This window comes from Leuresthes tenuis, unplaced genomic scaffold (assembly GCF_036924035.1).
Source record: "Leuresthes tenuis unplaced genomic scaffold, fLeuTen1.0.hap1 SCAF_9, whole genome shotgun sequence".
Classification (NCBI taxonomy): domain Eukaryota; kingdom Metazoa; phylum Chordata; class Actinopteri; order Atheriniformes; family Atherinopsidae; genus Leuresthes; species Leuresthes tenuis.
The window spans coordinates 36,807,673-36,824,515 of NW_027325363.1; the positions used below are offsets into that span (position 1 = coordinate 36,807,673).

General features: G+C 42.5%; 1 protein-coding gene across 2 annotated transcripts in view; it reads right to left on the reverse strand.

Moving 5' to 3' along the window:
- Nucleotides 1-16,843, reverse strand: part of LOC140314812 (protocadherin Fat 3-like) — a 217,785-nt gene that overhangs the window by 130,454 nt on the left and 70,488 nt on the right. For both annotated transcript variants that reach the window (XM_072393187.1, XM_072393186.1), the window contains exons 7-8: nt 7,128-7,196; nt 4,331-4,470 (exon numbers count right to left, since the gene is read on the reverse strand). In XM_072393187.1, the coding sequence (XP_072249288.1) occupies nt 4,331-4,470; nt 7,128-7,196 (209 nt within the window). The remainder of the gene's footprint in view (nt 1-4,330; nt 4,471-7,127; nt 7,197-16,843) is intronic.

The window sequence follows — 16,843 nt, forward strand, 5'->3', positions numbered from 1 at the left end:
GATTCCATTGGGAGCGTTTCATGAACCCTAACCCTATCTCTGTGAAACGTTGTAGAAGGACCTCCCGGGTTCTCTGGATCCCAGGATGGCAGGTCAACTTAGAACCATGGGCCCACTGGAGTACATCCGACCTCAGAGCTGCAGGCACGAATAAACATCCAGTAGGGCAGGCACTAGGACCAGGCTGACCCTCTGTGGCAGCTCTTACTTTCTCCTCAATTTCCCAAGTCAGGGATGCCACAACACACGGGGACGGAAGGATGGTGTCAGGAGCACTGGTGCCATCATCCTCCCTCTGGAACTGACGTGACAGAGCGTCAGGTTTGACGTTGCGGGAGCCGGGTCTGTAGGAGAGGGTGAAATTGAACCTAATGAAGAAGAGGGCCCATCGTGCCTGTCGAGAATTGAGTCTCTTTGTGGTTGGAATGTACTCCAGGTTCTTGTGGTCCGTCCACACCAGGAAGGGCTGCTTGGTTCCCTCCAGCCAGTGCCACCACTCCTCCAGGGCCAGTTTAACAGCAAGGAGTTCCCGGTTACCAATGTCATAATTTCTCTCGGCTGGGGAGAAAAAGGCACATGGGTGGATCTTCTGGTCACTGGCTGCTCGCTGGGACAGCACAGCCCCTACACCCATGTCAGATGCATCCACCTCTACGATGAACTGCCGTTCGGCATCAGGAACTTGGAGGATGGGTGCAGAACTGAAGCGGTCCCTCAGGGTCTGAAAGGCTGTATCTGCAGAATGGGACCATCGGAAGGAAGTCTTGGAGGATGTCAGGGCTGTGAGAGGGGCAGCGATGGAGCTATAGTTCCGGATGAAACGCCTGTAAAAATTGGCAAAGCCCAGGAACTGCTGCAGCTTCTTACGGGTTTCAGGGACTGGCCAGCACCTAACTGCGTCCACTTTGGCAGGATCCATCTCCAGGTGACCCTGAGTCCCAATGTAACCCAGGAATGACACAGTCTGTGAGTGAAACTCACACTTTTCGGCCTTCATGAAAAGGGAGTTCTCCAGCAAGCGTTGGAGGACCGTCTGGACATGGTGGATATGTTCTTCGCGGGACTTAGAAAAAATGAGGATGTCGTCCAAATAGACGAAAACATATTTGTCGATCATGTCTCTGAGGAGGTCGTTGACCAAGGCCTGGAAAACTGCCGGGGCATTGGTGAGGCCGAATGGCATCACCAAATATTCATAATGTCCGGTTGGCGTGTTAAAAGCAGTTTTCCATTCATCCCCCTCTCGGATGCGGACAAGGTGGTAGGCGTTACGGAGGTCGAGCTTGGTGAAGATCATGACTCCTTGAAGTAACTCAAAGGCTGAGGAGATGAGGGGAAGAGGGTACCGGTTCTTTATAGTAATGTCATTAAGTCCCCGGTAATCAATACAGGGGCGCAGGGTCTTGTCCTTCTTCTCGACAAAGAAAAATCCTGCCCAAGTAGGAGACGACGAGGGTCGGATAATACCGGCAGCCAGGGAGTCATTGATGTAAGACTCCATGAACTCCCATTCAGGACCAGACAGGGAGTACAGACGCCCCTTGGGAGGTGAAGTGCCAGGCATCAGGTCAATGGAACAGTCATAAGGCCGATGAGGGGGCAATGAAATCGCCTTAGTTTTACTGAACACCTCCCGGAAGTCATGGTACTCGGCAGGAACTCTGGACAAGTCAGGGCAGGAACTAGAGTGCGTTGTCTGCTGGGGTACAGAGGCCTCTTTAAGGCAGACCTGGTGGCAGGAGTTCTTCCAACCGAGGATGCCCCCTGTGGCCCAGTCGATGTGGGGGCTGTGTCGACGTAGCCAAGGGTAGCCTAAGATCAGTGGAATGTTGGAAGATGACAGGAGGTGAAACTGGATGGTCTCATGGTAGTTACCGGAAAGGAGCATGTGGACAGGAGAAGTCTGGTGAGTGACAGTCTCCAGAAGATGGCCATCAAGGGCTTTCGCAGGAATTAGGGTGTCAAGTGGAATCTTCTTAAGTCAGAGTTGTATGGCTAAGCTCTCGGCCATAATGTTGGCATCTGCACCAGAGTCTATAAAAGTGGGCAGGGTGTGTGCACCACCAGGAAGGAGGAGCTTGACTTGGAACAGAGGGCGTAAGCTTGAGGAGGAAGACTTTGCTGCCGTGTGACTCACCAGCACTTCATCACTCACTGGTGAGCCCTGTCTTTTAACGGGCAGCGGGAGATAAAATGTCCAGCTTGTCCACAGTACATACACAGATTCCCCTTACGGCGGCACTCTCGCTCTTCGGGTGTAAGCTTGGTGCGGCCCACCTGCATGGGCTCAGACTCTACGCCAATATCCATAACGGGTAAAGAGGAACCGGAAGCAGATGAGTAACCTGGCCAGCGGGCTGGGTCGAGATGACCAGGAGTGTTCTGTCTCCTCTCCCTTCTCCGGGCCTGTATGCGGAGGTCCAGCCGAACAGTAAGTTCAATGAGACTGTCCAGTGTGGAAGGTAGAGGATAGGAAACCAGTTCATCTTTGATGTAGTCTGCCAAACCATGCAGAAAAGCATCGCGCAGAGCCGCAGTGTTCCAGTCGCTTCGACGGGCCCTGGTCCGGAAGTCAGCCACTGACTGGTTCCCTTGGCGCAGGGAGAGCAGATCACGGGCGGCATCAGATCCGGAAGTGCCCAACCCGAACACCTTGCGTAGTTCTTCAGAGAAGGCCTGGAATTATGCACAAGCGGAAGTCCGCCTCTCCCACTCTGCTGTTCCCCAGAGGAGGGCTCTGCCGGTCAGGTTGCTAATTACGTATGCCACCCTGGCATCCTCGGTGGCGAACGTGTATGGCTGCAGGCCGAAGAGTGAGGAGCAGGAGGTCAGGAATGAACCGCAGAGTTCAGGGTTTCCATCATATCGCTCAGGGGTTCCCACTCTGGGCTCGGAGATCATTCTGGGCTGTGGCAGAGCTGGAGCAGGAGTCTCCAGTGTGGGGACTGGAACTGCAGGAGGGCGAGTGGACATCAGCTGTTGCAACTGGGCAGAGAGGGCTGCAAAGTCATTGGTGTTGGCCTCTGTAGCTCGTCTGGCATATGCATCAGCCTCCTCCATTCTCTGCTGCTGTTGCATGAGCGCATGCTCAATCCTCTCAAACCGATCCTGTGGTGAGGTTGGTCCTGCTGGGTCCATGTCTGGCCAGATTGTACTGTAACGGGTGGTGTATGGACCTAATTGCAGTACAAAGGAGTCAGAAGATAGTGGTAAAAAGTTCAAGGCTTTACTGAAACTCTGGCAGACAGACAAACGGTTTAGAAACCGGCAAACAGGAATCAGGAGAGGAGAGGCAAAGTTCTTGGTCAGGGACAGAAGGCTGGGTCGAATTTATCAGGAGGCAGACGAAGCAGGGAATCAGGGACAGGCGAGGTCGGTACCGGTAAAGCTGGCAGGAGAACGCTGGAAAGACTTGCATGGCAAAGAACAATCTGGCAAAGGATAGAGTGTGGAGCTGGTGACTATATGCTGGGCTGATTGCATGTGATGAGAGGCAGCTGTGTGCACAGGTGAGTGGAGTTAACTGATGAGGTGTGTGTTACTGACAGGCTGAGTGGGGCAGAAGCAGGATCAATGGAAAATTACTGATGGTTGGATGACTAAACTGTGACAATTTTCTGTTAGGGGAATATTGATCGTTCTTTATTGTGATGCTTCTGATTTATGCCACAATGACTTTTATATTTATATACACTTCTTCATTCAAATAACCCACTCAATTTATTGAATGAAGTGTCAATGATTAATAAAACAACCACTTGATTTGTCAATGTGCACATAGTATGAAAGCCTGGGTTAGGGTTACATTTTTGATCACTGTCATATTAACCATTATCTCGAGCCATCTAACATAAAGGAAGAGGAAGAGCATAGCCTACTAATCGGAAGGGCGGTGGACCTTTTGACTCTCGACTTCTCCAGACCACACGAATTGTCCTTGGGTAAGACACCGAACCCTACGTTGCCTACTGATGCGTCAATCAGTATATGTGTGCATATGTGTGTGAATGCTTCGAACAAAGCACTGTGTAGCATGCTGTGTGAGTGAATGGGTGAATATGGCATGTAGTGTGAAAGCGCTTTGATTGCTCAACTAGACGCTATACGAGTCTTTTTACCATGAACTGGTTTTATCCCTCCTCTTTTTTGTATTGTTTTTTTCTGTTTACATTTGTACCCTCTAATAACCAAACCCAATCATAAATGGTTATTGTTTCTGTGACATCTGGGATATTAGCATATTTTGTTTCAAAATTAGTGATGAGGTTTTAAATTTTAAGCATGCAAACAAATAATAGAAAAGAAGAAATAAAATGAGGAAAAGTGTTACCTGTGAATATGCAGTGTTAGTGCCATCTGTGGCCAGCACTGTCAGGTTGTAGAAGGTGCACTGTTCAGCATCCAAAGGCTTGGCGATTATGATGGTACCCACCACTTTTTCTACATCAAATGCAGTGCCGCTGTTTCCTCCTGCTCCAAAAAGGTATGTTAGATAGAAAGAAGAGGTGCCCAGAGTAAATCATACAAAAATACTAAAACCAGTTCAAATTATTGTGTGAAATATGTTAGTATATACACAAGAATATAGATAGCACGTTTATGGTTTAAAGTTATTTAACACTATATATTAACACGATCTGACATTTTTCACCTGGCTGTTTTGAAAACAACCTGTAAAATCTCTGAGTGGTCTGAGTGGTTGATATAACCCCTCTAGTAAGGAGCACTGAGTGACAACCACAAGCATTCATTGCACATACACTACTCATTAATATGCCTTAGAAAGTGTGATAGAACAATGAGTAGCTTCTAATGGGAATAGGCTTCTCTATCACACAAAAATGACTTATTCTATAAACTCCAAACAAGCCATCAATCAGACACAAGATTATAACTACCCAAATTAAATATGTGCACATCCTATGCAAGTAGCATTAAAAAACACAGCTACTCTGTATGTGTCCTGTTAACAGGATATAAACAGTGTCTGCCTTTACCATGTAAACAAAGGGGATATGTATCCACAGTCACCTGCAAAATTGTTCTCCCTTGGCATTTTTTGCAATTTTATTTCATTACAACCTTTAATGCAAACTAATTTTTTAAAGTTTAAAATACATCAAATAGTTAAAATGTGTGATGTGAAATGGACAAAAAATATTTTTTAAAATACACCAGTGAGCAGTGGAATGTGCATATGTATTCATCCCATTTGCTATGAAGCCTCTAAATAAGATCTGGTGCTATCAGTTGCCTTCAGAAGTCACAATGATCTCAGTGTATATATACACCTGTTCTGAAAGGCCGCATAGTCTCAAACACCACTAATCAAGAGGCACCATCAAGGAAGCAATGCCATGAAGACCACGAAGCTCTCCAAACATGCCCTCTCCAAAGAAGGCCATCCACTGGAACTCACAGACTTGGCAAAGAGGGAACAAAGGGACCAAAGTAACACTAAAGGAGCTGGAAAACTCAAACAAACTGGTGTATTGGTTCATAGGATCACCATAAGCCATACACTCCATAAAGCTAGGCTTCACAGAGGACTGGTCAGAAAAAAAGATATAGTTTCTAAATAACAAAGACTATAATGATAATAATAACGATAAAAAGAAGTAGAAGAAAAAGAAGAAAAAAAGTACATTTAGAGTTCGCCAAAAGCCAAATGGGTGAATTATTAAAGAAATGCCCGATAACCGCTGGGATAGGCTCCAGCCCCCCCACAACCCAACTGACGGATTAAGAGAGTATAGAAAATGGATGGATGGAGGATTATTCTTTTTTTTTCTTTTTTTTTTACATGAAATTAATTAATTTTACACATCAGGTTGTAACTCAATAGAATAAAAAAAAAAGCCAGCATGTGAACACTTTAGCTAGCCACTGTATATTTTGTACCGTGCAACCGAAAAGGCAAGCCAAAAATTACACTATCTGTTGACACAACACTGGAACTACAATTTAAAGGCTATTCACCTTGGATGAGGTTTTTCAAAAGATCTCTTTTCAGTGACCAAAAACTGTTTTTCCTTGTGAACAATGGACAAAAGTGCACAGACAAAGCTCTGTGTGTTAAAATACCTATGTTTGTGTAGACAGAAGCTGACACTACAGCTGCCAAGTGATAAGAGATTAAGGCTGTGATATATTAACATTCTGACTGCCAGTCCACACTAGTTTTGTAAACATCTCTAAATCTGAATGTATTTTGGTCTTGATATTGCTGTACTACTGCACTTACTCAAAGAATGAGGCAGATATTCACAGTATATAGTTGGCCATCAAGTGCCCTTTTGCATCCCTTTCATAATCAATAATCTTTGACAACAAATTATAGCTAATTTTGTAGTAAGTGGTTGTTGTAGTCACCTGTATTAATTCTCTATTTTAGACTTTGATAACTGATACTTAAAATATCATATAGCTACACAGACTGCCTGACAGGTCTGATGCCATATATAGATGTCCTCAACAACTTTGTGATACTTCTCTGTCTATGTTTTCTTCCCAAAACAACTGTTTGTGTTGGACGCTAGCTACTTTTTACAAGTGGAGCTTGTGACCAGGCCTTCGAAGATGCCAAGCACGACCTACAATGTAATGCACCTTGATGTTGTTGACATTAGTCTATATCAGTGTTTTCATCTTGTATTGTTTTTGCTTGTACCAACTGTTTTAGTATCTAAGGCTTGGCAGACTTTTGTCCAATGCTCTTTGTTTTTTAAATATCCCAATGAACTGCACACCTACTTTCAAATTTTATCTGCCCAGTTATGTTAAAGTCTTGCTTCAATTCTAACTACATTCTGCTGAAAAACCTTATTCAACCAGAATGATAGAATCCAGCCATCAATCAGATTACAGCACATTTTTTCAGTATCACATCAAAATATCCTTCATTCCTTTAGGTAACCTTAACAATACAGTTGATTACTGTGAAACACATGCACATCATGCACATACATTGATGGGACTGACATAAATTCATGCATACATACACATCCATCTTGTCTGAGATTCTTTTTGATGTACTCAATTTAGCAGCAATGATGATAAGAACAAGAACTATGGGTGCCAGCAATGAGAAAATGGAAAACTGGTAGTGGAAGTTGGAAACACCATACCTTCTGAGGAACAGTTCCTGACACAAGTGCTATGCAGAATATAGAACATCTCATGGAGAAACCTGAAACCTTTCAGGCATGAAGCATTGAAGAAAGAAAGGGGAGAGAGGGTGACAGAGAGGGTAAGACAAAACCATTTTTGAAAGGCATAGGCAATGAAAAAACACAACAAATGGTTTCTTTTAGGCACAACTTACAGTTGTGGAATGTCACCCCACTCTCAAAAAAACATGAATTTGTTGTTGTTGTGAAACATCATCAAAAGCCCACAGAAATGTCAAGCGACCATAAAGCAAAACAGTGCAGTGTGGGGCTGGATGCCAAAGGTAAAAACCTTATCTCAGACCCTGGGTTCTCCAGGGCAGTTTCAGGCCTATAAATACGTATTACTAAAGTCAATGTACTTCAAAATGAATCAGAAGCAAACTTTAAGATTCACAAACTTCTATAGTATTCTTTAAAGTTTATATACAGAAAAACACAGATACAAATGATTACTCAAAGGAGCGTTTTTATTATCGAGGAACAATGATTTGCCATTAATTTGTTGTATTAAGTACAAGGGATTAGTGGCACATTATACCCCCCAAATTATCCAATTAATAAGAAAGAAACTGATGTTTGGGTGCCCTGTTTTGTTACTTTTAAAACAGCAAAGTCAATAGGCAAAAAGCTTATCATGAGTTCTCGTCCACTTGGAAGAGTAGGCTCTCAAATAATCACAAGGCTGCAAATTGGAGCCACACTGTGTGCTAGGAAGATGAAATTAAAGGGGTAAGTTCCTACTTTGTATGGTGGAATATACAAATTGTAAAAAGACACATAGCTCCAAGGAGGCAACTGGTGAGCAAATCCAAACAAATAGTTCAAAATATATTTTCTCACACGCATAGACAAGCAAGCTCAGTGTCTATGGATTCAGTGGATGGTGATGAAGAGATTGATGCAGGACATGCCAAGTTGCATAATCGCATTATTATTTCTAGTAGCCAGCAAGAGGGACCTGTTGGCTTTAGCCACTTCAACTGAGTGTGTGAATTTTTTTGGAAATCACAGCATTTTCTACAGTTAATGCAATCTTAGATTTTCAATAGTTGAACTATTTGTTCATGCAGTCTAAGGTCTAAGGCTAAGCTTTTCTGAGATGCTCTCTTTGTTTCAAACCTCTTTATTATTTTTTTTTATTTAGCGCATTATACTACTATCCATGATTCTGAGCAGATATAGAGAATATACTTCCTGAGTTTCAGTACTTGATATGCTCTATGTGCATTGTATTGAATTAAATATAGGAATTTTATTATTTGCAAATATTTGCATGCAAATGCAAACTTTGAAACCCAATATTTAAAATTCAATATTTTACATAGCAAGGCAAGGCAGTTTATTTATATAGTACATTTCATACAATTCAAATTCAAAGTGCTTCACACAGATATACAAAATACAAATACGCAGTCACTCGATGATCATTAAAAGTAAAAATAAAAATAATAATAAAAAAATAAGTAAAATAGTTAAAAGATAACTAAAACATAGAAAGACAAAAACATAAAAACAGTCAATAAAAGCATAAAAACATGAACATAATACAAAATAAAACTTTGGAAACAAAGAAAAAAACGTTCAGTCTTAAATCTAGATTTAAAACAAGAGACTGTTGGGGCTTTCTGGATGCTTTCAGGGAGTTGGTTCAAGAGGTGAGCAGCATTGTAACTGAGTGCTGCCTCACCATATTTAGTACTCACATACAATGTCTACAATTAACTTTTGTTGTGACCTGAGTGATATATATAGCTGAAATATATATGTTAGATACCTTGGCCCTGTCCCATTAAGTGATTTAAAAACCAGCAGCAGTGCTTTAAAATTAATCCTGTAACTCACTGGAAGCCAGTGGAGGGATTTCAATATGGGGGTTATGTGCTCTGTTCGTTTTGTTTTTGTAAGTATTCTTGCTGCTGAATTTTGTCTCATTTGGAGCTGTTTAAGGGTCTTTTTTGGAAGATCCATGAACAGCCTATTACAGTAGTCGACCCTACTAGAAATAAAAGCATGAACTAATTTCTCAATATCATATTTGGACATAAACCCCTTAAGCCTGTCAATGTTTTTAAGATGGTAGAATGCATACTTAGTTATTGCTTTCATGTGATTGTTAAAATTTAGATCATTGTCTATGAGGACACCGAGATTTATAATCATATAATAATAATAATAATACATTTTATTTGTGTCACGGTTTATTTTCCGTTTTACGTCTTGTCTCGTCATTTCTTGTTTTATTTTGAAAAAGCACTAATTTTGTCCTCTCGTTTCAGGTGACTTGCCCTTCCTCCCGTGTCAAGCGTCTGATTGTCTTCCCTGATTCCAAGTGTTTTCACCTGTTCCCCTTGGTCCCTCGTGTGTTCAAATAGTCTGCGTTTCCCTTGTCTTGTGCCAGTATGTTGTCTCTGTTCGAGCGTCATTACCAGCCACCTTCTCTTGTCTCCACAGTTTCCACGAGCCTGCAGCGAGCGACTCTCCTGCAGTGCGGTCTTGTGTTGTAATTTATCCTTGTACCATAGCCTTAGTTATTTATTGAACGGTAAGTTTCATAGCTTTGTTTTTCCTCCATTTTCACGGAGTGATTTTTCGTTATACTTGTCATGGTCGCCTCCGTTAAAGGAGAGCGTTAAGTTAAAGTTTCATAGAGCCTCTGTTATTGTAACGAGTGCACCTTTGTTTTATCCGCCTCATTTTTTTTTTTTTTAAAGTATTTTTTTGGGGCTTTTCAATGCCTTTATTGATAGGACAGTGGAGAGAGACAGGAAACAGGGCAGGAGAGAATGGGAGTGACATGCAGCAAATGGCCGTCCAGTTTGGGACTCGAACAGGGGCCAACTGCATCGAGGACTAGCCTCTGTATATGGGACGTCTGCTTAACCCACTAAGCCACCAACCACATTGTGAAGAGATTTTAAGTTTGTTAACTTTCATAGCCGCACTCCTCCTCCACTTTAGTTACAGAGGAGAGCGCTTAGGCGTTTATAGCCCTTTTCGTTTGCGCTGCGGGAGATCGCCCTGCAGTGCCGTGTTCTGTCTTGTGTTTGGTTATTTAAATAAACCACCTTGAAACCACGACCCTGCACCTGCGTCCTGAATCCCTCTCTGGTAACTGACAATTTGTAAGCGTCTTTCTGGACACTCAAGGTCACCGTACATAGGTTAACAAACAATGATAACAAAATCAGGTTAAAATTACACAGTGCAAATGAAATCATAAGGAAAAGGCAAGTTTGAAAAGGTAGGTTTTGAGTTTGGATTTGAAGTGTGGGGGTGAAGTAGTGTTCCTGAGTTCCGGTGGTAGATTGTTCCAAAGGCGAGGATCAGTCAATACAATATCCTTTGTATTAAGTCCTTTCTTTTTGAGAATGGTGACAATCCTGTACCTTTCCTCTTTCTCACCAAAGATGATTATTTCAGTCTTCTCTTTGTTTATGAAATTATGTGACAACCAGTGATTAATTTGCTCAATGCAGTTGCAAAGAGATTCAAGGGGGTCATGGTCATGAGGTGACAAGGTCAGATAGATTTGCGTGTCATCAGCGTAGCTATGATAGGAGATATGATTATTCAATTTGTCCAAGTGGGAGCATATAAAGATTAAAAAGAAGTGGACCCAGAATTGAACCCTGGGGGACTCCACATGGTATGGACATAGGTGCTGAGGTACAATTTCCCACTGCAACATAGAAACTCGTGTCATGGAGGTAGGAAGGTAGCCACTTGAGAACAGCACCAGAGAAGCCAACCCAGTTTTATAGTCGCTCGAGTAAAATGCAGTGGTTCACCGTGTTAAACGCTGCACTAAGGTCCAACAACACGAGCACCGATGCTTTACCAACGTCTGTGTTAAGTCATATGTCATTAACAACTTTAACTAAGGCCATTTCTGTGCTATGATTAGCACGAAAGCCTGACTGAAAAGGCAGTTATTTTCAAAATAGTTATTAAGTGTTAAAAAAGCTGTCAGCTAGTTAAAAACATTTTTTTCAATAATTTTACCTATGAATGGCAGATTAGATATGGACCTATAGTTGTTTAAAATGGAGGCATCGAGGTTATTCTTTTTCAACAGAGGTTTTAAAGCAGTCTTCAGGGAGCTGGGAAATGTGCCAGTCAATAATGATGCATTTATGATTCTGAGCAGGTCTGTCGTTATGAGGTGAATCACAGATTTAAGAAAGCTGGTGGGTAGAATGTCCAATTCACATGTGGAAGAACTAAGGCTTTCTACTGTTTTTGTAAGGGTCTCAGCGTCCACCAAGCTAAATACCAACATAGAATGAGGCCTTTGTTGTAGCTGGTGGCTCAGGGGCGGTCTGCATCTGTATTGATATACTCAGCCTGATTTTATAAATTTTCTCCTTAAAAAATTATGCAAATTCATTGCACTTTTCTGTCGAAATAAACTTAGGTTCTATGTGCGGAGGGGGTTTGGTTAGCTTTTCAACTGTTGAAAAAATAACTCTAGCATTATTGATGTTATTACTGATGATGTTTGAAAATAACAACTGTCTGGCCTTGCAGATTTCAGAATTGTATTTCTTTATGTGTTTCAAGATTATTTACGCCATTTTCTTTCTGTCCGCCTGCAATCTCTCTTTAGGAGATTGACCGTTGGATTAGATTTCCATGGAGCTTTCTGCTTCTCAGTAGCTCTTTTGGTCTTAAAAGGAGCAATATCATTCATTATATTAACCATGTTTGAGTTAAAATCATCCATTAAAATTTCTACAGAAGCAGATGGTGGGTTCAAGGTGTCTGTGAGTGCATTCTCAAAGAGAACACAAGTGTGATTATTTATAATTATTTTCAGGCAAGTGGCTGATAGCAGTTCACCCAGTTCTTCAAGAAAAGTTTTAGCTGAGTGTTTCGGGGCCCTGTAGATAGTAAGCAATAGAATTTGAGGCGAGCACCTAATGATTGCTGACAAGGACCAGAAGGCGGGAGCACATTACACCAGTTTCGCGCCATTGGCTCCCCGTACGTTTCAGGATCAATTTTAAGGTTCTTTTACTAATTTTTAGATGTCTTAACGATTTTGGGCCTTCTTATTTATCGGACTTACTTTGATCATATCAACCCTCACGGACCCTGAGGTCTTCTGACACTGGCCTTTTAACCATACCACGTGTTCAATCTAAAACACATGGCCCCCGAGTTATTATGGCCCCCGATTGTGGAACAGCCTGCCGGAGAACCCCTGGGCCGCAGAGACTGTTGATGTTTTTAAAAAGAGGCTCAAGGAAAAAAGAAAAGAGACTTCAAAGTTATTTCACCACCCTTAGAGTAAGTAGAAGCTAACTACCCACACTATGCTAGCCTTCTAGCCTAACATAATCACTCATTCTACTATGGAAAAGTGTTATTAAGGTGTTATGGTGTGAATGTAATGTGGGCTAGGAGGCTAGTTTTATTTTAAATTAGCATTTTCATATCAGATGTCTTTTTCTCTCCATTTTTTAAATTATAAACAAAGTTGGTTCCATAAAGCCTAAATCTCGGATGTAGTGTCGGATAAGGTGTTTTCTAATAAGTTTACATTACATTTACAAGTCTACATTTTATTCATTGATGCATTATTTTGAAAATACATCTTGTCTACTGTCGGCTTTGTGTGCTCTACTGAGCGGAGCTGACACAAGATAATCGGGGGGGTTGCTGGGAAGTGTGCCTCCCAAAGATGAGACCAAACTTATGCCCTTGGTTGACACTGCTCTCTCAGGGGTGGTGGGAGCACATGTGGGTGACTCTGATTACCTCCAAGGTAAATTTGTTTAACTCACAACAAATGTGTTCATACAGTAACCTAGTGCAGAAGTGCGCTGGGGAAAAGATGAGGCTGATTTAGACATTTCACACTTTATGCACGGGGTTATTAACATTTGCACACAGACAATCAGGGATTTGTTATAAAGATCTTAAGCTGCATTTTAATCATCAAAAAACAACAAGAAAATAACTTTAACCACCGACTAGTGAAGATGGGACAGAAAATGGGGGCACACATGCTCGATGCACGTCAAGGGGAATAATATTAGGACAATTACACAAATAAAGTTACTCACTAAGAAGCCACCTAACGTGCACAGTGCCAGCATGTAGTCTGTTCCCAACAATGCTTTTACTCAGAATGTATGAATTGTGTGTTGAACCAGGCCACCTTCACAATGTTGGTTAATTGCATTTGCGTATCACATATGATCTGTACATTGATCAAGTGAAAATGTTTTCTGACATATACAAATTCATCTTGTGATGGCGCTTTTATAGCAATGTGTGCGCAGTCGTTAGCTCCGATTACATTAAGAAAACCGACTTTCACTGCAAATTGCGCTTTAATGTTGGCCTGGTTGACTGCATTGTATGGGAATTTGATATACCTGGCTGAGATGCGGATAATTCCGTCCCACTCGACTGGCATGGCTCGGTTCAGGGTCGACTGGCGCAGTCCCAACTAGTTGGCTTCTGTGTTGCGTTCCAACGCTGGCCACAGCTCTGTGCACAGTTCCAGGAGGATTGCCCTCAAAAGAGGCTGATGAGCCATCATGTGCCAGCAAATCCTCTCTCTCTAAACATACGCTCTCTTCAAATTGCACCATTTGCAAAGTCTAATATTGCTAAATCAGCCATTGTTTTTAATAGCATGCATTGCACCACTTTGCGCGGGGTTTTATATCCACTCGAGTAATTGCAGACACATGGGTTTGTTAATTTATTATCAATATTAATTGTTCATATGTCTCAAATGTGTACATCACAGTCTGAGGTCTAATTACTTCCATATTTAATTATTATAACAGCTTTCCAATATCTGCTCTAAGTGTTGCCAAAGAATGAACAGCTGTAGAAAAGTGCATACCCCAGCCATGAAGTTGGTGTGAGGCACCGCACATTTCCATGGCCCTTTCATTCTTAATACATCTGATCATTGACGTGAAAAAGAGCGTACACCACTTTTTAGTGCGTACGCACCCTTTTTACATGAGGTCCCTGATGTCCCTAGCAGCTACCTTAACTTGCAGTCAGAACAATGGGTTAAAAGCAGTCACTTGTGTGGTGTAGCTTTTAGTTCTAATATTATAAAGAATAACTCCCAAAAGATTATTTGTATCACCTGGATTGACCCCAATAAATCCTACGACTCAATGCTATGGGTACATAAATGCTTCATCTATCCATACATTATCATGTGCTGATCAGAGATCAGGTTGCGGAGGCAACAGGTCCTGAGGCAGTGCTAGGTGGAGGGGTTTCATAATCGCTCAAGTGCAATCTGGGTCTGCCTAAGGCCTCATCCTATTTGGATCAGAAGGCATCCTAATCAGATGCCCAAACCATCTCAGCTGACTCCTTTCAATGTAGTGCAGCATGCACTATAAACAAGCTTGATCTTGTGCCAAGAACACAGACACCCCTGTACTTCTGCAGCACCCTTGACAGAATTTCTCAGAAGACACAGTTGTAAGTCTTCTCCAAGTCCACAAGACACGTAGATTGGAATGGTCAAACTCTCATGACCACCTGAGTAACTGGTCCACTGCTCCATGACCTGGCCAAACAAACCACAATGCTTCTCCCGAATCCAAGATTCAGTGCTTAGTCAGAGCCTCCTTTCCAACAACCTGGAGTAATTTTGCCAGAGGCTGAGTAGATCCCCCTACATTTGAAATACACTCTCTGGTCCTCCTTCTTAAAAATGTAAATCAGCCTGCTACTTTACAGGTATTGTCCCAGACCTCCATGCAAGATTGAAGAGGTGTGTCAACTAGGACAGCCCCACAATGTCCAGAGCCTTTGCGTTCATTCATGGTATCCTTCTACCGGGAAGCTTTTTTGGTGATGGGCAAATCTTCTCCTATGTCTTCAGACTCTGCCTGCTCAAAGGAGGACATGCTGGTCGGATTAAGGAGATCCTCAAAGTGCTCCCTCCATCAATCAATGAATTTCCAGTTCGGGTCAGTAGTTCTCCATTCAGGATAGCAAAACCTGGGACACAACAAGCTTTCTCTTTCTGTAGCCAAATTTTTTGCAAGAGCATCCTTGAAGTCAACCAAAAGTCCATCCCTTCCAGGATACCACCAAGAGAATCCAAGAAGGCTGGGTAATCTGGCTGCTGTTTGTTGCATATGCAAAAACCATAGTCAAAACTATTCCTCCGGCACCTTGCAGCGACAGCGAAGCAAAGGCTCACTGGGGAGAACTCCAATGAAGCGCCCAGCTTGGGGCTTGTGAGTAATCAGATACAGACACAATGCCTCTTCCTCTGGGCAAATGGAATGTGATAATAGGAGGTGTTTGGTTCCAGAACCCATATTGTGTATGTAGGTGAACCCAACCATATCTAGTTAGTACCGCTCAACCTCACACACCAGCTCAGGCTCTGTCCCCACCCAGCAAAGTGATGTTCCATGTCTGCACAGCCAGTAATAGGCACGCCCATACCCCTGCCTTCGTCTGCTACCCAGCTCTCACTGCACCTGACCTTGAATTTTCTCCTTGCAGGAGACTATTTCAGACTGAACCAATTTAGGCACACCAAGGCTTGGCAATTGGGCATTTGATTGTGAGCTCCCCCGAGGCCTGGCTCCAGGGAGGTGCTTTAGTTTTCACTTTCTGGTCGAGGTGACTTCTCTTCTTGTGGCACTCCATTGAGGTTTTTGAACTGCTCTTAGTCCGACCCTTCTCAGAAAAGTTTCCAGCTTCCTCTGGTTGCTCTTTTACGTACTCTCTGCTTACTTTGCTTATTTCATTGATTTTATGCTGATTCTTCCCTTTTTCCCACATAAGCATACCTGAAATAGCTTCTGGACACTTAAAAATCTCTGGGATTAAAGTGTTTTTAACAGAAACAGCATTTTTTCTAGTTCTTTATCTTCAGTGCCCCTTGTGCGTGGCCTACACACAGCTGAAGTCTGATTTACAGTGTCTGGGCACCTATCACTCAGCCTCCTGCAAAAGATTGCAATACTGGAGATGAAAATTCATAGCTTAGAAGTAAATGTGGAGGTAAATGGACTGTGTGGAAATGAAATGACCTTGCCATTGATTCAAAAGAGTGGAGATGAGCAAACTAACACACAGCTAAGGAGCACAGATAATACGACCAAGAAAGTATATGGTTAACGATCTGAAGGAGAGAACTCTTGAAATTGCAGATGAAAATCCAACTGTGACAAACAGGGTCACAGGGTCAAATGATGTGTCCAAGCAACAATCTGAGGTTCTGAAACAGGACTTTATTGGATTATTAAACACAGTGAGCTTGCTGAATGCAGCTATAAGCATCAGTGGAGCTGTACCACCCGTCAGAGGAGGAGAGGAAGGATTCAGCAGGTTGTTGGCACTGAATAAATGGCTTTTATTGGCATGTGGTGACCACTCAGTGCATTTTATTAATAATTTAAAACATTTTTTGGAACGCAGGCTTCTATTTAAGGCAAATGGATTTACTTTTCCCACGGTCGCATTTCTCTTCTCTTCTCTATATTCCCTCTCCCTTATCTTCCCTGCTTTTCTTCACGTCTTGTCCTGTCTTGTCTCAAACATCAGTGCCTCTCTCCACATTACTCTCAAAATCCAAATCATGGAATTGGTCAACTGGCCTCTCTACGCCTCATTGACAAAATTTTCTCGAGGAGAAGCTCGAGTTCGGGGGAACCTGTCTACCA